This window comes from Bufo gargarizans, chromosome 2, assembly GCF_014858855.1.
Source record: "Bufo gargarizans isolate SCDJY-AF-19 chromosome 2, ASM1485885v1, whole genome shotgun sequence".
Classification (NCBI taxonomy): Eukaryota; Metazoa; Chordata; class Amphibia; order Anura; family Bufonidae; genus Bufo; species Bufo gargarizans.
Window position 1 is genome coordinate 103,778,496 of NC_058081.1, and position 24,848 is coordinate 103,803,343.

Sequence of the window (24,848 nt, forward strand, 5' to 3'; positions counted from 1 at the left end):
GATCCTAACAAAAGGGACCACCAGAGGACCAGGTAGGAGGTATATTAGACGCTGTTATGAAAACAGCGTCTAATATACCTGTTAGGGGTTAAAAAATTCGGATCTCCAGCCTGCCAGCTTACGATCGCCGCTGGCAGGCTGGAGATCCACTCGCTTACCTTCTGTTCCTGTGAGCAGGAAATCTCGCGTCTCGTGAGAAGACGCGTATATGCGTCCAGGAGGAATAAAGCAACCACCTCCCGGACGCATATACGCGTACGGCGGTCGGGAGGTGGTTAAAGTAGCCACCTTTTGCTTTGATTACTGCTTTGCACACTCTTGGCATTCTCTTGATGAGCTTCAAGAGGTAGTCACCTGAAATGGTTTTCACTTCACAGGTGTGCCCTGTCAGGTTTAATAAGTGGGATTTCTTGCCTTATAAATGGGGTTGGGACCATCAGTTGCATTGTGGAGAAGTCAGGTGGATACACAGCCGATAGTCCTACTGAATAGACTGTTAGAATTTGTATTATGGCAAGAAAAAAGCAGCTAAGTAAAGAAAAACGAGTGGCCATCATTACTTTAAGAAATGAAGGTCAGTCAGTCCGGAAAATTGGGAAAACTTTGAAAGTGTCCCCAAGTGCAGTCACAAAAACCATCAAGCGCTACAAAGAAACTGCCTCACATGCAGACCGCCCCAGAAAAGGAAGACCAAGAGTCACCTCTGCTGCGGAGGATAAGTTCATCCGAGTCACCAGCCTCAGAAATCACAGGTTAACAGCAGCTCAGATTAGAGACCAGGTCAATGCCACACAGAGTTCTAGCAGCAGACACATCTCTAGAACAACTGTTAAGAGGAGACTGTGTGAATCAGGCCTTCATGGTAGAATATCTGCTAGGAAAACACTGCTAAGGACAGGCAACAAGCAGAAGAGACTTGTTTGGGCTAAAGAACACAAGGAATGGACATTAGACCAGTGGAAATCTGTGCTTTGGTCTGATGAGTCCAAATTTGAGATCTTTGGTTCTAACCACCGTGTCTTTGTGCGACGCAGAAAAGTTTAACAGATGGACTCTACATGCCTGGTTCCCACCGTGAAGCATGGAGGAGGTGTGATGGTGCTTTGCTGGTGACACTGTTGTGGATTTATTCAAAATTGAAGGCATACTGAACCAGCATGGCTACCACAATCAAGATGGTTTGGGGTGAGCTGGACCACAGAGTGAAGGCAAAAGGGCCAACAAGTGCTAAGCATCTCTGGGAACTCCTTCAAGACTGTTGGAAGACCATTTCAGGTGACTACCTCTTGAAGCTCATCAAGAGAATGCCAAGCGTGTGCAAAGCAGTAATCAAAGCAAAAGGTGGCTACTTTGAAGAACCTAGAATATGACATATTTTCAGTTGTTTCACACTTTTTTGTTATGTATATAATTCCACATGTGTTAATTCATAGTTGTGATGCCTTCAGTGTGAATCTACAATTTTCATAGTCATGAAAATAAAGAAAACTCTTCTTTGAATGAGAAGGTGTGTCCAAAACTTTTGGCCTGTACTGTGTGCATGTATGTGTGTGTGTATATATATGTATATATATATATATATATATATATATATATATATATATATATATATATATATATATACACACACACACACGTATGTTTTAAAAAAAGGTGCATAAAGTTCAAAATCCTTCTAATAGCTTTTATTTACATACACACAGATGCATTGGGAACACTACACATTCTATTCCAAATCAAAACATGAAGAAAAATATATCAAATTTGTTCCTCCAAAAAAAAAAAAAAAAGTTAATATCAGACTGTTCAAAATAATAGCAGTGTTTGTATTCTTTACAAACTCAAACATTCACTATATAAACTGAAAAATGTTTGTAGAACCCCTTTAGGGTACTTTCACACTAGCGTTTTTCTTTTCCGGCATAGAGTTCCGTCACAGGGGCTCTATACCGGAAAAGAACTGATCAGGCATATCCCCATGCATTCTGAATGGAGAGTAATCCGTTCAGTTTGCATCAGGATGTCTTCAGTTCAGTCGTTTTGACTGATCAGGCAAAAGAGAAAACCGTAGCATGCTACGGTTTTCTCTCCGGCAAAAAAAACTGAAGACTTGCCTGAACGCCGGATCCAGCATTTTTTCCCATAGGAATGTATTAGCGCCGGATCCGGCATTCAGAATGCCGGATCCGTCGTTCCGGCATGCGCATGCGCAGATCGGTAAAAATGAGAAAAATGTACAAGACGGATCCGTCGGTCCGCATGACAAGCGGAGAGACGGATCCGTCCTTGCAATGCAGATCGGCGGATCCGGCAGCCAGTTCCGACGACGGAACTGCCCGCCGGATCACACTGCCGCAAGTGTGAAAGTAGCCTAAGGTGATTCAAAGGAAAGCAAAATCTTCAGTTTGTTTTAACTGATGATCTATCCTCGCTGCTGGAGCGCCGCTGCTTTCTCAAACAGCTGATCTGCGGGCGTCCTGGGTGTCGGACTCCCGCTGGTCAGATGCTGATGATCTATCCAGTGGATAGCTCATCAGTTTAAACAAAGTGCAGAACCCCTTAGCTAATGTTTAGTTGTATAACCGCTGTTTCTGAGAACTGCTGTACATCTGTGTTGCATGGAGTCAACCAACTTCTGGCCCCTGTGAACAGGTTTCCAGCCCAGGATGATTGGACTACATTCCACAGTTCTTCTCTATTTCTTGGTTTTCCTTAGAAACTGCATTTTTGATGTCACCCCACAAGTTTTCTATTGGATTAAGATCCGGGGATTGGGCTGGCCACTCCATAACGTCAATCTTGTTGGTCTGGAACCAAGATGTTGCACATTTACTGGTGTGTTTGGGGTCGTTGTCTTGTTGGAACACCCATTTCAAGGGCATTACCTCTTCAGCATAAGGCAGCATGACCTCTTCAAGTATTCTGATGTATTCAAACTGATCCATGATCCCTGGTATGTGATAAATAGGCCCAACACCGTAGTATGAGACACATCCCCATATCATGATGCTTGCGCCACCATGCTTCACTGTCTTCACAGTGTACTGGGGTTTGAATTCAGTGTTTGGGGGTCGTCTGACAAACTGTCTGCGGTCACTAGACCCAAAAAGCACAATCTTACTTTCATCAGTCCACAGAATGTCTCTTTAGGCCGTCAATGTGCTCTTTGGCAAATTGTAACCCCTTCAGCACATGTTTTTTTTCAGCAGTGGCACTTGGCGGGGGCTTCTTGCAGATAGCTTGGCTTCACATAGGAGTCTTCTAATTGTAACAGAACTCACAGGTAACTTTAGACCTACTTTGATCTTCCTGGAGCTGATTTTTGGCTGAGTCCTTGCCATTTTGAATATTCTTTTATCCATTTGAATGGTAGTTTTTCACTTTCTTCCACATCTTTCAGGTTTTGGTTGCCATTTTAAAGCATTTGCGATCATTTTTGCTGAGCAGCCTATCATCCTCTGTACTTCTTTATATGTTTTTCCCCTCTCCACTCATTTTTTTAATCAAGGTACGCTGTTCTTCTGAACAATGTCTGGAACAACCCATTTTCCTCAGAATTTCAGAGATAAATGCACTGTAACCAGCATGTACAACATTTGCTGGCTTCCTTTCTTAAATAAAGGCAATAATTGCCACCTGTTTTTAAAAGAAAGAATGGCCTCACTCATTGAATTTCACACTGCTATTATTTTAAACATGCCCTTTTCAAAAAGGGTCCATTCACACGTCCGTGTGTGTTTTGTGGATCCGCAAAACACGGACATCGCCGGCACCTAATAGAAAATGCCTATTCTTGTCCGCAATTGTGGACAAGAATAGGACATGTTCTATTTTTTTCGGGATCGGAAGTGCGGGTCCGCAATTCCGGATCCGTGCAGCACATCGTGCTGCCCCATAGAAATTAATGGGTCCGCAATTCCGTTCCGCAAAATGCAGAGAAATTGCGGATGTGTGAATGGACCTAAGTGAGTGAATTACAGAGAATCAGCAGCATGCATGGCATGACTGTTGGATTTCTATTACTCTACTACACTGGCTAGTAAATTTGCCATGTAGAAAGATCATTTCTACCAAAAACAGTGATTGATCAGGTTAGTGATGTCATGTTAAGTTTGTCGTCGACCCCCCCCCCCCAAAATAAAATAAAGTTTTATAAAAGAAAAGATAAAACTGTATGTGTAGGAATCCGTCTAGGAGTGTGGCCATGCAGAGACTTTTGACATGTGAATGGAAGGGTCCCTGAACTCTAACTTGAGCAGGTTTTACCTCTGGTCTAGGTCTACCACCTGTGGTGCCGGAGTGTTAGATAATCGGGACCAATATGCAGGTGTGGATACTGCACAAGTTGCAGTTTTGCACTCAGTGCCTGGTGTGGTGGTGGCAGTGGCGGGTGAGCACAACTCATTTATCTGCACTTTCCCACGCTTTCAAAAAAAACAACGCCAGTCAGTCATTATGGTTGGCTTGTGGCTGGCACCTTGGTCTGCACCTCTGCATTTCTTTGTATACAGGATGTATATTGCCTTGATATATTGCTAGCTTGGAGGATGTGTCATTGACGGCGGTGTCCATGTTTCTGTTCTTATTCCCTGGCTGTGATTACTGTGGGATCTTGTCGGAGCTTGCTGCACCCTTCTATAGTGTGCGTCTCCTATGGGTGGCAGCAAGGTGTATAGTATATACATGGCTGTGGCCGTCTGATTAGGGATGAGCGAACTTTTGTTTTCAAGTTCAGCGTCTAAGGTTCGGGTTATCGGAGAATTCAGTTATGGATTCCGCTACCACGGACCAGTTAGTTACGGTCTGTGGTAGCGGAATCCAGAACGGAATTCTTAGATATGCCGAACTTGAAAACACAAGTTCGCTCAGCACTACTTCTGATCAGACATCTGTCTCCTCTCCATTACAATTTTTGGCTAAAGTTGTTGACTTTTTGCAAATCCTCCAATACATTCTGGATACTGGTGAATGACGAACCCAACGGGAAGCAGGTGGTTGACCACTGCAGCCTGGAAGACTAGTGCATATATCCTACAGTGTCTTGTATTTGCACTTACTGTACAGTTCAGTGCAGTCTATTGCTTCCTGTTTTCAGCCATTTCAGGTTTGGGAGAGGATGCTATAAAAATGGATTCTTCCCCTCCCCCCTTATACACAATCAATACGTTTAGGCTTTATTCACATTTACCGTTCAGCCTTCCCGTTCTCCTACTCCGTTTAGGAGCAGGAGAACGGAAAGGATGGATTCGGCACATGACTGAGCCGAACGGAACCTAAGGACCCCACAGACTATAATGGGGTCCGTTAAGTGTTCGCTCAGAAGAAGATTTTAGAGCGGAGAGAAAAGTATGTGCCGAATCCGTTCTCCTGCTCCTGAATGGAGCAGGAGAACGGAAAGGCTGAACGCTGATGTGAACGAAGCCACCTTACTTGCCTCCAGGTCTCAGAGCTAACATTAAATACTAGCATAAACATTCACATGACTGAACCATACTGCTGAGCTTTAGGCACTTCACATGCCTCTGTTCAGAGCTCCGGGGGGTCCTTTCTGCAGCAGTTTTCTCCCTGTAAAGCATTTTTCACACGAGTGATACAGATTGTCAGGATCTGTTCAGGACAAAACCCATGGGTTTGCACATAAGTTAAATCCGTTTTGTCTGAAATTGCGTTCAGTATGCATAAGTAACTAGTTTGTCTCCCATAAACCTTTTTATTCTCTGACCTTTTAGAAAGGAACATGAAGTAATCTGTAGCGAAGGTAATCTTACCAGTGTCTGTAGTTATGAGTTATAACCTCCCTTCTGATCCTCGGCTGTGTCATGTGACCAACACTGTGCCTCTCTAAATAACACAGCATCTTATGTGTGGGCAGGAAGCCAGTTTCTCTATGTATTCCTATGGGGACTTCAATATCATAGGAGTGAATAGAGCAGTAACTGGCTTCCTGTCCTGTGTCAGTTGGAAATCAGAGTGTTGGTCGCATGACACAGCTGAGGATCAGGAGGGAGGTTATAACTCATAACTACAGTCACTGGTAAGAAGATTACCTTTTCTGCAGATTACTTCATGTACCTTTCTAACAGGTCAGAGAATAACATTTTGTGGGAGTTCTTTAAACAGATTTAACAGTGACTCAACCCCTTTAAGACTCATGGACACAACCGTGCCTGTGTTTCAGTTTGCAAAGTATAACATTGCATATTTTTATCACACCCATCAATAAAAGGGGCTACTCCCATCTGCAAATCTGCAAAAATAATGGCTGTGTGACTGGCCTGATAGAAATGAATGGTTCGGTATGCAGATGGGATACTGAAGAAAAATACAGTGGTGTGCACGCGCCCTGGCTGTGATGCGCCGGTGTGCACGCGCCCTGGCTGTGATGCGCCGGTGTGCACGCGCCCTGGCTGTGATGCGTGCAATTATTTTATTTTTTTCCAATTGAGAATAGTGTTGCAAATCTCCTCAATAAAAATATAATGTATAAATCCACTAATATAAATCGTCTGTGTATGATGCCCCTGGTATTTTATTGAACGGCACTTCACGACCTCGGCATGCTGCTCCGGCAGTTAGCCCCTCAGACCACCGGCCTGGAGCACAGCCGGGTTTAGATTGTCTGGAAGAAAACCAGAAAAAGCTTTCCAGCGAGGGCAGATTCCTGGGACATTCCTGCTGTGTGTCCCCGGTAATGCTCTCTAATGTGTCACCTTGTGGGACCTTTAAACACTCGGTGCCTTTTTATACCCCTCCGCGCTCTTGAAGTTTATTCGGAGCTTCGAGGGGCCCAAAAGAAATGATATTTCTAGTCTGTGCTGAGACGAGACATTTGGTGACGCTGGGCAGTTATAGACTGTCTGCTGTAAATCAGGACGGCTGTCAGTCAGATGCGCCTCTGTTATTTTATTTATAAGGCAGTCTTTTTAAAGATGCCCCTGATCTATGGCTGTCATCATAGACGAGTGTAGCCACCCCGCTACTCCAGTTGAGTTGTCAGATATATTTACTTCCAGAAATTGTGTTTTTGCTTCAGAACTTACCAATTGGTTACCGAGGATAGTTTTATTGGGGACCGATGTGTGGAAACGAGGGTTGCGTGTCTTTGAGGTCATGTTTGATTTAGTAAATACGTATTTCCACCATATTCTAACATCTCTTGGAGCATGTTTTCTTAGATCTCTGTGTTGTGCTGGTTCTCTATTATTCCTACTGAACATTTAAAATAATTTGACAACTGTATGTTACCACTTGGGGGGTGTCCGTGCACGCTGTTACATAGTCCAATCAGTTTTAACCGTGTAGGGAGACATCTCTTTGGTGTTACCATTTGCTTTCTCAATTTATTTGTAAATTTTTTGGAAGAATAACAGAGGTACGGTACAATTCACATAGGACACTATAGAACAGTATTTACTGAAACGCCTGTTGGGAGAGCTGACTGGTTCTCTTGTACTGATGGACAGTTTTGTTTCTTAGTTGCCCAAGTAATGTTCAGGAATTGGGGACAAAATATATAATACTGGAAGAAGTTATGTAAGAAAGACTAAGAAAATAATTGAGGAATTTTACACGGATGGTAGAGTTGCCCATTAAGGGCTGATTCACACGGACGTATGTATTTTGTGGTCCGCAGAACACAGATCCGCAAAAAAAAATACGGATGATGTCCGTATTGCATCTGTTTCTTTTGCAGAGACACTCCACTAATAAGGCTCTGTTCACATTTGTGGAGTGACTTTTGTTCACAATAGAAGCCAGAACACTGTGCCAGGGTTTAAGTCCTACAAAGGAGTTAAAGGACATCTGTCAGCAGATTTGTCCCTATGACACTGGCTGACCTGTTACATGTGCACTTGGCAGCTGAAGGCATCTGTGTTGGTCCCATGTTCATATGTGTCCACATTGCTGAGAAAAATTATGTTTTACTATATGCAAATGAGCTTTTAGGAGCAATGGGGGTGTTGCTGTTACACCTAGAGGGTCAGCGCTCTCTGCAACTACCCCCCTCCCCCGCACTTTGAATGACAGGGCCAGGCAGTGAAAATGTTATCACACCTGGTCCTGACTTCTCCTAAAGTGCTAAAGTGTAGAGGGCAAGAGAATCTGTCACCACCATGACCAGTAATTGGCTGTGGTAATGTCAAAATGGAAATTTTTTGGGTGAATGTCTGTCTGTGTTTTTTTTTTTTTTTTTTTTTTCTCCCATTGTTATCTATACTTAAAAAAAAAACGTTTTTTATATATAAAAAAATCCAACCGGTTTCACACTGGGCAGCTACATGGACCATTGACACAATGGTCAGGAGTGGACCCCATTGACTTCTATGGGACTGTTTCCTAGGCATGTTTTGTGACCTGTGCAGAGGTAAGGAGGGAGCTGATGAGCTGTGGTGTCACCTACTGTGAATAGCGGATCCTGTCTTATCTATACAGATGTGTTACTTGTCATTGTAGACCTAAGGCCTCATGCACACGACAGTTGTTTTTTGCGTCCACCCCAAAAACAGATGCGGCACCCTTTTTTTTTTTTTTTTTGGAGGATCCATTTTTTTCCACATGCCTTGTAATAAATGCCTATCCTTGTCCGCAAGTGTGAAAAAAGTAGGCCATGCACTATTTTTATTTTTTTTTGCTGAAGGGAAACGCCGACAACGGACGTGAAACGCAAACGGATAAACTATCAGCATTTTTTTGCTAACCGATTGAAATGAATGGGTCCCCTTCCTATCTGCAAAAAAAAAACGGAACGGAGGCCGAGTAAAACAGCTGTCGCGTGCATGAGGCCTAACTATGGTGATAATGAATACTGAGAAGTTACCTGTACAGAACAGGAAATCATGACCTATTAGGCCTAACTGCCTGTGCGAAAATTGCAGGCTTTTATATATTTTAAAATTATAGATATTGACATGGAGAAAAAAAAAAAAAAAAAAAAAAAAAAATTCAAAATAAAAAAAATGGTTTTAACAAAAAAGTGATTTAAACAATGGCATTTTCTGATGTCACATTCCCATTACAAAGTCCTCCTGTATTAAATGTGCCCTTACACCTTCATAAGTTGGTGGCCAACAGGGGCGGATTGGCCATAGACCTTACAGGGAAATTTCCCAGTGGGCCGATGCTCAGGGGGTCGCCTGAGCCCTCCTTTTGGGTGGCCAGTGTAAGTTTTTTGGGATGTATTTTGTGATGCACTGTGGTATAATGTGCCACAGTATGGTATTGCTGGCTCTGCTTTCCATCAATTTGGACACGACTAAAAAAATGTCGTATTTTTTCCAGGACCACTTTAAGTTCCCAGTCCGCCCCTGGTGGCCAACAACTATTCTTCCCATCCTCCTCCCTTGTACACATGCACGCTACCCTCCGCTGAGTGTGCATGTGTCCTTTGTGGGGAAAGGAGAGTAAAAGGTGGATTTAGACGGGCAGATTATCGGGAACCAACATTGCCCATGTAAAGCTGCAGCAGATCAGAAGATGAACGAGTGAAACGCTTTTTTATCGGGTGATCCCGTCTTTCTTGCAGGCGCCTAAATTATAGTTTCTGGGCAGCAGATGGTGTGGTCTGAACAGCGATCTGCTGCCCAGAAACAATGCAGCTGTATGAGGACGAGTGATCGTAACGGCCATCGCTCGTTCTCATACTGTGGAGGTGATCGTTGCCTGTAAGGCTAGGTCTACACGACGACATTTGTCGCGCTACAAAAAGTCGCGCGACAGATAGGGCGCAACAGTTGTCGCGCGACATTTTGTTGCACTAATGTCGCGCGACAATTTTTATAATGGCAGTCTATGGTGTCGCGTTGCGACTGCGACGCGACAGTCGCAGAAAAATCCATCTTGAATGGATTTTCTGCGACTGTCGCGTCGCAGTCGCAGCATGTCGCATGTTGCAGTGCGACACCATAGACTGCCATTATAAAAATTGTCGCGCGACATTGGTGCAACAAAATGTCGCGCGACAAATGTCGTCGTGTAGACCTAGCCTACATGCAGAGCTTCTCCTCCCACTGAACAAGCAGCCGACTGTCGGGTAGGAACGCTTCTTGCTGACAATCTATGCTCATTGGTACATAGACACCTGCTTGAGATGAAAAGGAACGGGCGTTGAATTTCGGCTCCTGACTTTAAGGCCTCGTTCACACTTCAGTGTTTGGTCAGTGATTTCCATCAGTGATTTGTGAGCCAAAACCAGAAGTGGAGCCTCCACAGACATGAGGTAGAAGGGAAAGATCTGCTCCTGTTCTGTGTTTAGAGCCGCACCTGGTTTTGGCTCACAAATCACTGATGGAAATCACTGATTAAACACTGAAGTGTGAACGAGGCCTAAGTGTTGTAACTACCAAACGTCTAACTTTGTCGACCTGTTCAGTCTGTGGATTTGACACTAGTTTGTTGAAGTATCCGTAAAAGCTATCAGTCTAGACGCCATCCGCACCATGGAGTCGCCAAACAGACGTGCTCCAGCTGAGAGATGGCAAGTGCAGCACCTGCTAGTTTTGTGAACATCTTGCGGCTTTATATATCGACCGGTTCCTGCTTTGTGCTGTTTCTTAAACTATTTCACAAAATGTCTTCCACGTGATGTTTCCATGATGGATCTGGCTTTGTACGCTCACTTCTGTGTAGCGGTACAGAGGAGCAGCCTGTTCTGGGGCCATGGGAATTGCTGCTGCGGTTTCCTGGCTCTTTAATCTGATTTATTTCCCTTTTTTTTTTTTTTTTCATCAGACCATGTAGTGACTATTGTTCCACCGCAGAGTTTTTGGGAGGGGGGGGGGATGGTGATTGGCAGAGCAGTCCTCCCGGTCGTCTGTATTCGCTCTGTCCACTTCCCCCGCAGCACAATGTCCATTCACCCGCGGCGTCCCGGTCTCCCAGCTTTTATTTTTCTCACGCTTGCTGAATGGAAATAATATTTTAGTGAAAAAAAAGTGACGTTATTGTCAAACATTGGGCCGGGGGAAGAGAGCATTAATATTCATGTACGTTATATATGCTTGGTATTCACGGCTCGTCTCTGGATCCTTTCACTTCTTCTTTTTGTGCCCCCTGAAAGGGGCTCTCTGGTGCCTTTTTGTAAAGCTAAAATCTAGCCAGTGAAATGCGCCATTGCCTGTCTCTGGGGCTCGGATATAGGAAGATTCAGAAGTAGAAAAATGAGATGATGCCTGGGTTCATATCATGAGCAGAAAAAGCTATTTGACACTTCAGGGACAAAGAAAATAGTTTGACACACACTCCTTCTGTTGTGTGTCTGATATGGACTATATGGCGGTATACCTTGTGTATGCCTTCTGCTTGGCTGCGAGGAGGGCAGACTGGTTCTTTAAGAAGATAATGAGAGGTCTTTACACGTACAATTTTGCACTGAGCTGTAAATGCACCAGAATAACCGCATGCCATGTTCTTTGGTCACATGTATTTTCCAATGTTTTTTTTTTTTTTTTCAGGTGTTATTTTTTATTTTAGCAAACCATGTGTTGGTCCACTAGCAATTTTTAAATGTAATTTCCCCCCCCCCCCCCCCCCCCCCTAAAGAGAAGATTGTGTAAAAAAAGCCAAGAACCGCAGCGTGCTGCTTGTGTTAGGGAAGGCCGGAAAGACAAAAAATGCCTCCTAATTAATAAAAATGCCAATAGAAAAAAAATAAACTTGTGTGTCCTGCATTTCATATTTCCCATAGACCTTCATCTGGGGGTGGTGTTTTTACAGCAAAAAAGGCTAAAGTACAGAAAACCGCCGGCTGTGGAAGCACCCTAAATGTGGTATATTACATAATAGGCAGTAGAGGTGAGAGAATTGATTGATGCAGAACGATTGAGCGGCGAGAGGCTCCCTCCTCCTCCTTCTCCTTGACAGGGCCGGATATCTTGCGCCTGTGCCGCTGCCTCCGTGTACCGGCATAAGCTCACAGGCTCTTCTGATACCATAGCAGTGACTGTACATGTGATGTACGCTGCGATGGCATCAGCAGAGCCTCTGCGCTTACGCTGCTACTTGGAGCAGCGGCCCAGGTGTGAGATTGACAGGGCCAGGCAAGATGTCCAGCCTTGTCAATCAAGCAGGAGGAGAGAGGATAGCCTCTCACTTCTCAATAATTCTATATGATGAATGAATAGATTTGCTCGTCTGTAATGGGCATTAAGGGGGTGTCCAGAATAGATTTTCAAAAGTTTAATTGTGTTAAAAATAACTCAAAGGGGTTATCCAGGAAAATATATTTATGACTTGTCCTCAGGATAGGGCATCAGTATCAGGCTTAAGGGGGTGCAACACCCAGGACCCCCTCTGACCAGCTGGTAGAGGCCTCTGCATCACTGTACATTGGTCACATGGCCTAGTTGCAGCTCTGCCCCATTCAAGTCAATGTGGCTGAGCTGCAGTACCAACCACTGCCACTATACAATGCTGGGGACCCTGCATCGCTTACCTGAGCTCCGGTGAGACCGCCGGCTCCCTGAAGCAGCTGATCGGTGGAGGTTCTGGGACTTGGACACCACTGATGTGATGATGACATATCCTGGGGATAAGTCATCGTCATTGTTATCTTTACCAGGATAACCCCTTTAAAAAACATTGCCATGTACTGTTGGAATTCTTTTTCCTCTATTTGCTGTGATGACTGGGACACAGTGATTTTGCGCTAATAGTGATATTTTATGAATGGCCGGCACGGGACCTTATCATTGTGGTATAAATCGATTGGATATGCAGATCTATAAAACTACGTCATTATGGGGACCAAGCGCAGACAACTCAGCTGTGTAGCACAGATCCATGAGCTGAAGACAATGTGCATAGCCGCTGTCTAGTTTAACCATACTCCATATTGGGATTTGTGGCTGGTGAAGGTTCCCAGAACATCCTTATAATTTACACTTCAGCTCAGCAGTCAAGAAATCTGGAGGAGGATATTTTTCCAGTCGGGCTCTGGAAATGAAGGAATATCTGTTTCCGGTACTTGCAGATATACACGATTTAAGATAAAGCTGTAATGTTGGGGGAGGTTTTCCTCTCGTTTGGCCGGTCGTGTGAAGTGCAGGACATCAAGTGCGTGGACCTATGTTCCTGTACAACAAGCGGATCATATAAGTCTATGTTCACATGAGATCCCATGGCTTCTGTATGTGTATATATATATATATATATATATATATATATATATATATATATATATATATATATATATATAGTTAGTGCCGGGGGACCGCCTTGTGCTCCATCAAGGTTTCCACTGCCTACTCACTGTTGTTATTAAGTGATAGAGCCCCAAAAGAGACACCGAGCGGCAGTGGTACAAAAAAATCCCATCATTTTTCCTCCATATTCTGCTGGTTACCCTTTTTGTGTATCCAGTGGATTTGGGGTGGCAGGGCTAGAACTGTATTTGATGTGTTTTATTGACGAAGTTTGGGATGGACGCTACTTTCATTTAAAAAACATTTTTTTCCTTAACCCCATTGCTTAATTTTTAACCATTTTAAAATAACTGTGGATGTGTGATGATAAAAAAAAGTTTATAAAAATGAGTTGGTGCCTGGTGGAAAATGAGTTTCGTATCTCGAGCCTAATAGTCATTGTTAGTGTCTAGTTAGCTGGTGGTCAGTGGGTCTCATGCTTGTCTGATCCAGTGAGCTGCCTATTTTATCAATTTTTGTTAAATGTGTACCTGTTTCACCTTGGTGTTTTTCAGGTTGTGTGCCGAAATGCTATAGCAGGTGCAGATGAGGGCCACCAGAGTAGTTCTGCCCATGGTCCAACTTGGAAATGTTTTGGGTTTGGGATGCCAACTGCCCAGAAATTTCTGGACAGCTGTGGACAAGAATAGGCATTTCTATTGGGGGGGCGACCCGGTGTTTTTCGGATCCGTGTTAATGGACCCTTAATTCCAATGTAGAGATTAGTAAAGTTCTTAAAAATCAATCTTGGTTTGTTTTGGTCGGACTTGTCTGATTTGTTAAATTTGACATAAATTGTAAGAGAGAAAAGTCTCTAGTTTTGCCTCTCTTCTCCTCTTGACACACAAGTCTGGTTTGGTAGAATCTGCACTTTTAGATAAATTTGGTTTAAATTTCTACATTTTAGAATGGATTACCTCATCTCTAGTTCAGTGGCAACCCAGAGCTGTTCCTTAGGGTACTTTCACACTTGCGTTTTTCCGGCATAGAGTTCCGTCACAGGGGCTCTATACCGGAAAAGAACTGATCAAGCATATCCCCATGCATTCTGAATGGAGAGTAATCCGTTCAGTTTGCATTAGGATGTCTTCAGTTCAGTCGTTTTGACTGATCAGGCAAAAGAGAAAACTGTAGCATGCTACGATTTTATCTCCGGCGAAAAAAACTGAAGACTTGCCTGAATGCCGGATCCGGCATTTTTTTCCATAGGAATGTATTAGTGCCGGATCCGTCCTTCCGGTCTGCGCAAACGGATCCGTTTTGCCTGATGACACCGGAAAAACGGATCCGGTATTGCAATGCATTTTTCTGACTGATCAGGCAGTCAGTTCAGGCAACGGAACTGCCTGCCGGAATCAAGCAACGCAAGTGTGAAAGTACCCTTACATGGAAAGTCAATAATCTGGTGCTAAATGTCCAGTACTTTGTATAATTAGTTTGTCGTTGGGTCCCAAGTATAAAGTGGGCCAGGTAAGCCATGTGTGAAAGCAGTCTCTCCTTTAAGTATATACATTCCCTTAAAATATAATATCCGTCTGATGTTGAGGGACATAGAAGAGCTGTCATTCAGTCGGTGACAGGGACATTTAGCCATTGTACCGCAAAGCCTGGTGTCAATGCTGTAATTGTTATTCTAATGCTCTCTGCCCTGAGTTATGAGGCCGGTCGGATGGCTCAGTGCATGGGAATGCAGGGCATGTGTGTACAGATCCTCCTCACTATCTCAGCTGTTAACCTCCTCCAAGGCAAAAAATAGAGCAGCCCTCCCCCTGGGACAGAGGCCAGAGACGCTGTGTTTACAAGGGGCGCGATTTAGGAGAAGCCACTATTTGTGTGAGGAGCTGATCATCCAAGAGTAGAGCGAGGGGCGCAGTGCTGAGGAGGAGGAGGGGGGACCTAACATCACAAAGAACTTCCAAGTCCCACAGAGACGAGGAAGCAGGCAAGAAATGACTGGGATATGACTGCTTGCGCTCCCCTGTCTCTGGGCAGGAGGGGGGGCACCTATCCTTAGGGCAGATGGATGTTTGCATACTGCGTTCAGGACCTGAACAGGTGCTGACGGTGCGGTGCACCAGTGTGGGCTCCCAGCAATCTCCTTGTAACCTGCTTTGAAGCTTGGGAGGACCAGGATGACACCCTGGTTTACCTGTTCTTCCAAGCACAAGGTAAGTCCGTCCGAGATGTGATACTTCCCGTATTACAATAGCACCAAGCAGTATGTCTGCAGTGACAAGAATAGCGCCTTTCTTGGGGCACTTAGCAACTCTGTGTGTGGGAGTATTGTCTTCGATGTGAATGTGTGAAGTTTTTCTCATTAATCACCACCTTTTAGTCTTTTCATTTTAATTAGTAGGGGTGTCTCCTTCAATGTATATAGTGGGAATATTCCAGCGCAATACCCCAGCTATCTATACGGTTATGTGCCCACTGAAAGAGAATCGGGCACTTTTCCTATTTTATTGTGGGCAGGGCAGAGCTTCAGGGTATTATTGGCAGAGCAATGCACCTGTATGGTGGGGGGATGTTGTTCTGGTGAGGACCACAATGGTACCGTCATGTGGGTAACTCCTATCTATATACAGTACCAAGTCATATTGTTAATTGGCTTCTTTCAGCTCATTAGCTTGTATTAATTTAATATGCAATCTTCTTGTGCGGGCACGGCCACTTAGGCTAGCTAGCAATGCAGGTCAATAGTCAGAGGACGACTATTCCAAACGTATGGAGCGTAACTGTAATTGTGACATATTTGTGGTATTGCGTTCCCATGCCGGACATGGGATGCGGAGAAGACGGATCAGTCATGACACACAATGTAAGTCGATGGTGCTGGATCCGTTTTCTCGGGCACAAAAGCAAACTGATCCGGGCACTAAAACCAATGTAAGTCAATGGGCGCCGGATTTGTTTTCTTTGGTGATCCAGCACCATTGATTTGCATTGCCATGGCTATTTTAGAGATAATACAACCGGATCCATTCATAACTGATGCAGCTGGTTGTATTATGCTAGTGGAAGCGTTTTTGCTGATCCTTGATGGATCCAGCAAAAAACGCAGATGTGAAAGTAGCCTTATAACGGGAATGATCCATTATTTTTATATTTTTTCTGTATGTTGGAATTATTTCAACATTATTTGGGTACATTAGTATTATTTTAAAGCCATGATCATGGGGCGCTGCCAAGTGTTTGCTTCTGTTTTTATATGCTCTTGTTCTGCCGGCCTCATGTTTCTCTGTCAGCCATGATCAGATTGATATTCTTATATTATTTGATTTTCTCTTATTTAATATTCTTGAGCCAAAATCATTACCTTAGCATGTCTTCTGAATCGTCTGAATTCTTCAGAAGGAGAGCAATGCCACACATTGTGTATTACGGTTGCATTACCTGGAGCTCCTGACTAGCCTTGGATCATCCGGAACCGTGGCGGGGCTTCGTGGCCGTAAAATCTGCTTGTATTGTGGCCTATGTGAACTCTAAATGAAGCAGATCAATCTCATGGAGCTTTTTTCTTTGTTATGACACGGAGAAGGCCATTTCAGTACGTGATTCATTACATTGGAAGCATCTAGACCACTTCTGACACAGTTGTTTGCCCACAAGTAGATTTTGGGTGTGATGACAAACATAAGCTGAGGTTGTGTAATCTGACGTGAAGTAATTGATAAACTGTCAATACCCAGTAATATGAAGTGAAGATGTGTGAACATTTCTTCACATAATTGTGACTATTCTTGTCCTCCACTAACCTTCCTGACAAACTTTTATCTGCCCTGATATTATTTGGAGAGTTGGGCTACTTTCACACTTGCGGCAGTGTGATCCGGCAAGCAGTTCCGTCGTCTGATCCGCCGATCTGGATGTGGCTGAAAGCATTTGTGAGACTCATTCGGATCCGTCTCACAAATGCATTGCAAGAGCGGATCCGTCTCTCCGCTTGTCATGCGGACAGACTGATCTGTCTTGAATCTTTTTTTACATTTTTACCCGTCTGCTCATGCGCAGACCGGAAGGACGGATCCGGCATTCCAGTATACATTCCTATGGGGAAAAATGCCGGATCCGGCATTCAGGCAAGTCTTCAGGTTTTTTCGCCTGATCAGTCAAAATGACTGCACTGAAGACATCCTGAACTGATTACTGATCAGTTATTTTCCGGTATTGAGCCCCTAGGACGGAACTCTGTAAAAGTACCTAAGGGGGGGGGGGGGGGGGGGTTTATTAGTTTTTACTTTTTGGGATTACTAGATATGTTCCCTGAAGATTAAAAATGAGATTCCTCAGTGGTTGGTAACTGAAAAGATTTAAGAAATTGCAAGCTTTCAAGACTATTCAGGTCTCTTCATTTAGGCATCTTTGACATGGTGGAGACAAAGCGGACTATGAAATGGGGGTTATTTACATGTCAAAAGCCAGGTGAAGGGAAAAGATCCAAGAGCCTAGTGACTATGCTTAGAAATCTACCACTTTTTGAAGTGTTTCCTACTGAGGTCTATAAAATGCTTGTACCCTTAAAAAAAAAAAATCTTCTTGGCTGCTGGAGTGGCCCTACAGACTGATCTCTAGAGTGTCTTGATCACCCCTTGCTTAAAATCAGTTCTCTAATAAGAATGGAATTACTTCTGGAAACTAAATCTGGGGCAATTTCAGGTTTCCTAAAAAGCCCAGGCAATTCTGTGAGCAGGCTTTATATGTAGAACACCCAGATATACATTAGATCATCGTCTTGTCCCGCCAAACATCTTGTGTGACTGCTGAAGGGACTGCAAAATACATTACGGTCGTGTGCCTGAGGCCTAATCATTACCATCCATCCCAGTGACTTGTTTGTTCGGTTGTCCTCTTAGAATTATTGTATAGCACATATTTATTGTCTGATAATGTTGAATCTAATATTTTCTTTGCGTTTTCTAGCAAACTGCTGACTGGAATAAATATGATGAACGCTTGATGAGATCGGCTGAGAGGGGAGATGTCGATAAAATCTCACACACTCTTGCCAAGAAGGGCGTCAGTCCCAGTAAGCTGGACCTGGAAGGACGCTCAGCGTAAGTTCTACTACCAATCGTGTCGTTAGTATTGTTTGAGCTTTTGTCTGGGAGACCAACATTGGATGCAGTTTTACTTATTCCAAAGGGATATACCTGCTGTATAGCAAACTGCCTTTTTATGCTGCACAGACTTATTTTAGATCCATCCTGCTCAATATGAAGCATGAGACTGCACTGGGAATCTAACCAATCACAACACAATTTTACGAAGGCAGAATATGAATTGAAAGCTGCTGTGTAATTGGTTGACTTCCTTAAGGGGATTCTCTAGGATTTTCATATTGATGGCCTATCAGGATAGGTCACCAGTATGAGGTCAGCATGGGTCCAACTCACAGTGCCCCTGGCGATCAGCTGTTTGAAGAAGCCACGGCGCTCCTTGGATCTCTGGTGGGCCTCCTCACAGCTCACAAAGTACATTAGATAGCGGCTGTGCTTGGTAGCGCATCTCCCCACCATTCACTTGAGTAAAACTGAGCTGCACCTCGGCCATGTAACTGATGTAAATGACATCACTGGCCTAGGAAGAGGCTGCACCACTCACCAGAGCGCCATGGACTCTTCAAACAGCTGATCGGTGTTGGTCCCAGGAGTCGGGCCCCTACAGATCAGATATTGATGACCTATCATGAGGATAGGTCATCAATATCAAAGTCCCCGACAACCCCTTTAAGACAGTTTCATAAATCTGTGTCTCCCTGGTGGCACACTTATTTATCCATGGACTCGCCTGAATTCTATAGAAAGTCACGTTTACCTTCTTGCCAGGGTATCGAGTTCTGCCAATATTTTCTTTGTCTTCCTAACGTTTGCTTGCTAGCGTGAATGTCTTGGCCATTTATGGAGACATGAATGTTTGGCATCGGCAGCAGAAAGGCGTAAATCTGATCATTTAACCCATGAGCAGCAGCTAAAGAAAATCAGTTGGTAGACTCATGCTCCACATTGTTGTATATGGTGCTGGTGATCATAATGTGGACAGCACCTAACATAAAGGCCCCTTTACATGGGCTTACCGGCAATTAATAGGAATGAACAGTTTGTTCCTGACCATTGCTTGCTTGTCAGAGGAGATGAGAACTGTATTTACATGCTTCAGCGATTGCTCATCTCCACACAGATTTCTTGTTTTGGTGGAGCAGATCGCTGCGTACATGGGACAATCTGCTGCCCAGAAACTATGATTTCGCCTGATCCTTGAGTGTTTCCTCTTGCTAAAGTTCACTTTTAAGAGGTCCTGTCACCACTCCTGACACGTTTCTCTCAGTTATCAATTGTATTCCGTAAGAATATGAAATGACAATTCTGGGCCATTTATTCTTATGACTGTTTTGCGATTATTCTTCTATTCTTTCTACAAGTTTATGGATCAAGGTACAGATGGGAGTTACCAGTTGGAGTGTGTCCCTGCACAGTCTGGCAGAATCCGATTAGTTCGAAAACTTCATTAACGATATAGCCTCTGTTCTACCGTATGGGCTCTGCGGAGGCTTTTGCGGAAAATATCTCAAGACTTGCTTAGTCTCGCACATCTGACGTGACGCTTCGTTTATTCACATAAATTAGTGTCAAAATCCCAAAGCTGAACTCTGCTTCCTGCCTCATGAACAAAGCAGCGTTCAGCTTCGGATTTTGACACAGTGTAGTTTATGCGAATAAACAAAGTGTTGCATGGTAGACGCGAGACGAAGCAAGTCTTGCGATATTTGCTGCAAGTTCGCAAAGACCTCCACGGAACTTGTACATTTTACAGCAGGACGGAGGCTATATTGTTAACGAAGTTTTCAAACTAATCTGGTTCGGATACAGCAATCTAAACCCAATTCGTTTAACACTAGCAGGGACATGCCCTCAACTGGTAACACCCATCTGTACCTTTTTATCCATACACTTCTAGCAGGAATAAGAAGAGCAGTACAACAAAGTCATAAATGATTCTCCCGAATTATTGAAAGTAGTTACTAAAACAGACAAGTTAAGAGAGGCGACAGGTCCTCTTTAAAGGGGTTGTCCGGGCTTTTACTATTGACCTAGCCTCAGGATAGGCACCCCACCGATCAGCAGTATGAGACGGCGCAGTGCGCATGTGCAATCTCCCTGTCCGCTGCTGTATGTCTATGGCAAAGCCGCAGTGGACAATAAGAGAAGGGAGACTGCATTTGGACACTGCGCAAGCCGTGATCCGCGGGGTGCCTATCCCGAGGATAGGTCATCAGTAATAAAAGCCCAGACAACCCCTTTTAAGCCAGATGTGCTGCTTTTAGCCTCTGAAGAGAGATTGAGGAAGCAGCAAATCTACTTCAGACCCCCGAACCTGTCCGGAGGAAAGATGGATGGGGTAAGTTGGGTTTTCACATGCCCTGTCCTGTGGCAGACAAGTAACTGCTGGGCACCTTTCACCAGTGATATAGACATGTGCAATCTGCCGAGTATGATTGCATATGGGGGAGTCGGGGAGATGGACATGCACAGCTATCCTTCGAGTGGCTGGCTCTAGACCTGTGTGTAGGTGTCCTACATAGTTTGTTCTGACACATGCATTACTCATTTCAAAGTCACGTTCGCTGGACAAGCCCATAAACCTGGGCAGGATGTCTACATATGTTTTTGTTTCTATTTAATGGCTTGAAAGCCTCCTTGACAGATATTTCCTCATGGGAGCGGAGGAGCACTTATTTGCATCATCAGGTTTTATCGACTGTTGTGTAGCTTTTTTGAATTGTATTTTCTGCCTATTTTCAGATTCCATGTTGTTGCTTCAAAGGGTCACCTGGAATGTCTGAATGCCGTCCTCCTACATGGGGTCGATCTTACAGCCCCTGACGCTGCAGGTATGTTGTGACTTTAAATGCACCATTGGAGATGACATGTCTGTTCATGTCCTCGAGTGCTAATGGAACTCGGGCAGTTTTTGGTCTAGCTGGGATGCAGCTTGCTTTGGCAGATACCTTCCCAACCAACTGGTTTGCAGTTGAGAACAGGCAAGCTAGGTCCTGGTTCAAATGTCCACCCCCCCTCCCCCAGTCATTCATTTAAGGGTAATCTGTCACCAGCGACCTCCCTATCAAACATAGACACGTAGCTGTGGTTCACCATTTAAAACGCTGGTAATATGCAAATTAGGCTTTGGTGCAATGAAGGTGTCACCTTTGCTCTTGTAGCACCCAATCTCCTCATTTCTGTGACCAGCTCCTCCCTGGCTCTTTTGACTGACAGGGCCAGGCAGCGGTAAAGCAGCAAGGGAGGTGCTGCCACAGAGGAGCAGAGCTTGTGGGCAACAAGAGCAATGGTGACACCCTCATTGCACCAAAGGCTTATTTGCATATTTAGAAAAAGTATCATAACTCTAAAACGCTGTTTTTCTTTTGTTGTTCCGGGGCTCCGTTCCAGTCATGTGAACCACAGTTGTGTATGCAAACAGTTTGATAGAGGGGTCGCTGATGACGGCTGCCCTTTAACTGCTTCTGCCACCCTAGAACTGTTGTATAGCTGGGGCGTGAAAATCCTGCATTTCTCACATGTGTTATCTTTATCTATTTCTGTTTTCTTTCTTCTGTCAGGGAGAAATGCCTTGCATCTGTCAGCAAAGTATGGACACTCCCTTTGTCTGCAGAAGCTTCTGCAGGTAGGTGGCACAGCACTAAGATGGATGATGAAGCTGTGTCTTTCTGTTAGATCTTCTTAGGGAAAGATTTTAATCAAGTTGAAACTACTACTTAAAGGGAACCTGTCAACAGGATTTTGTGTATAGAGCTGAGGACAAGGGTTGCTAGATGGCCGCTAGCACATCCACAATACCCAGTCCCCATAGCTCTGTGTGCTTTTTTGTGTAAAAAAACAATTTGATGCATATGCAAATTAACCTGAGATGAGTCCTGTCCCTGGCTCATCTCACGTACAGGACTCATCTCAGGTTAATTTGCATATGTATCAAATAGGGTTTTTTTACACAATAAAAGCCCACAGAGCTATGGGGACTGGGTATTGTGGATGTGCTAGAAGCAATCTAGCGCAACCCATGTCCTCAGCTCTATACACAAAATCCTGGTGACAGGTTCCCTTTAAGGGAGTCTATTTTTAGTTTTGACCATGATAAACTGCTGAAAGCAGTAGCTAGGAGCTGGAGAGAGCAGTACAAACATTGCTTGTAGAACTTTTATTACCAGGAGTAGTGTGAATATGGAGATTTATTCTGCCAGATTCAGCTGCTGCAAGTGCCCAGGGGCTGGGGCTTCTCTGTGAATCGCTTTCTGCATTGAGTTGTTTCACAGCCCCTCCCCTCTGCTGAGTGACAGCTGTATCTTCCAATCAGGGCACATCACATCGGGGGAACAAGACCCTGTTCTCGGGATCAGTCAGGGTCTCGTTGGTTTGACCTCTAACAATCAATTCGTTTTCTCCTATTATAACTTCAAAACTTGCATTTGAAACACAAATTGTATGTAGGGTACTGTTTATGGAGGTTTAGGGCTAACTTGTGGATGTTTGCATCGCACCTTGGCCTCCCGTGGTTTTCCATTAGCAACTGACAAGACAAGTTTACACCGTCTTTTGGCTATACATAGTGCAGTTGAAACAAAGATGTCTGTCTAGGAACTTCAGTCAGGACGCCCGGTATTCTCCACTTAATTATAGATGGTTGTCCGCGTAAAACTGGTTAGAAATGCCTCGGGCTGCTCAGCACAGTAATGAAAAAATTACCGTAGGAAACGCCCAAATAAATTATTAAAATGTGAAATTACTTTTTTAATTGAAATTTGAGTTTCGAGTGCACATGGAAGCTACTGGTAAATGTTCTGCAAAGAGGGATCTCCAGCCAATAAGTCTCCATACCATGAAGCACTGCTAAAATATCTCCTTATACAGCTGGCCTCCTTAAGGAGAGCCAGTATCCTGCCTTATGGTACTTTCACACTTGCGGCCTCAAACGGATGGCGTTTGTCAGACAAATGCATTTTTATTTTTGTATTTTTAAAGGTCTGCACATGCGCAGACCAGAAAATCGTATCCGTTTTGCCAGAACACTTAAAGGGAACCTGTCACTTGTTTTTTGGGTATAGAACTGAGGTGATGTTTTACTATATGCAAATGAGTCTCTAGGAGCAACGGGGGCGTTGCCATTACACCTAGAGGTTCTGCTTTCTCTACAACTGCTGCGCCCTCTACATTTTGACTGACAGGGCCGGACATTCTCACTGCCTGGCCCTGTCAAAGCTCAGAGTGCGCGGCAGTTGCAGAGAGAGCAGAGCCTCTAGGTGTAATGACAACGCCCCTGTTGCTCCTAGAGGCTAATTTGCATATATAAAAACTTCATTTTTCTCAGCAATGCGGGCACATAGGAACATGGGATCAACACAGATGTCTTCACCTGCCAAGTGCACATGTAACAGGTCAGCCAGAGTCATAGGGACAGATCTGCTGACAGATGCACTTTAAGTGCCCTTTACACATTGCTGGACGACAAAGACCCTTTAGGTTTGTAATAGTTAATATTTTCTGATGAGGGGAAGATCTTTTATGCGAATAATACAATAATTGTATTTGGTTTTGTGTTTTATCCCCAGTTTAACTGTCCAACCGAGAATGTGGATCTACAAGGCAGGACAGCGCTGCACGATGCAGGTGAGAGGAGGGTGCTGAAATGTCTGATCAGTGGGGACAGATAACGGGCAGGAGACACTGTCTGAATCGGTGCTGTTTTCTTCTGTGCAGCCATGTCTGATTGCTGTTCCAGTGCGCAGCTTCTGTGCGAACATGGGGCTTCGGTAAATGCCAAAGACTTGGTGAGAATTTCAGCTTTACATTTCTTCTTCATCATTGATCTGGTTTTCCACACCTCACTCAGTGTTGCAGCTCTGTTGACGTTTCTGTAAGTCAAGGATTGGACTGGTAGTTACCTCCAGTTTTTCTTTTTCCGTACTCTAGGATGGGAGGACCCCACTGGCATTGGCCACACAGATGTGTCGCCCAGCTATATGCCAAGTGCTGATTGAGAAAGGCGCCGATATCAATTCCCGGGACAAACAAAATAAGTGAGTGGTATCTTGAGTTTTTAGCATAATTGTGTGTGTGGGTGTATATATTCAAGGAAGAAGGTATGCAACGCAGATCTTAAGCTGAGCCTCTAATGCCACCAGATGTAAGGTAGCTGTCTTAAGTTCAACCTTTTTATACAGGCCTTGAGACCAGCATCTCATCTGCAGACAGCTGTTTTGAGGTGATTGCCCCTCTTCAGTCTACAGCAGTGATAGGCAAACTGCGGCTCTCCAGCTGTTGCAGAACTACAACTCCCAGCATGCAAAGACTGCCTACAGGTTTCAGCCTACAGTATGGCATGGTGGGAGTTGTAGTTTTGCAACAGCTGGAGAGCTGCAGTTTGCCTATCACTGGTCTACAGCAAAGAGCACTGGCTTAACTGGCTGATAGGCCTAGGTCAGGATTTGGGGGATACTATATCTCCCTATGGAGAGTGCCAGGTCACTGTGGCATTAGAGGCTCAGCTTGTTAAGAGCTGATTTGCATACCCTCTTCCCAGAATACCAGAGGAGCATTGCCTGGCCTATAACACTCCTCATGCCGGCTAGCTGCATAAGGAGATCAACACTAAGGCCTC

At 44.3% G+C, this 24,848-nt stretch overlaps 1 protein-coding gene across 1 annotated transcript in view; it reads left to right on the plus strand.

Moving 5' to 3' along the window:
- UACA (uveal autoantigen with coiled-coil domains and ankyrin repeats) overlaps window positions 1-24,848 on the plus strand; it is a 70,478-nt gene that overhangs the window by 32,538 nt on the left and 13,092 nt on the right. The window contains exons 2-7 of the mRNA XM_044279353.1: window positions 18,099-18,232; window positions 20,978-21,066; window positions 21,796-21,860; window positions 23,800-23,857; window positions 23,948-24,018; window positions 24,161-24,267. Coding sequence (XP_044135288.1) covers window positions 18,099-18,232; window positions 20,978-21,066; window positions 21,796-21,860; window positions 23,800-23,857; window positions 23,948-24,018; window positions 24,161-24,267 — 524 coding nt within the window. The remainder of the gene's footprint in view (window positions 1-18,098; window positions 18,233-20,977; window positions 21,067-21,795; window positions 21,861-23,799; window positions 23,858-23,947; window positions 24,019-24,160; window positions 24,268-24,848) is intronic.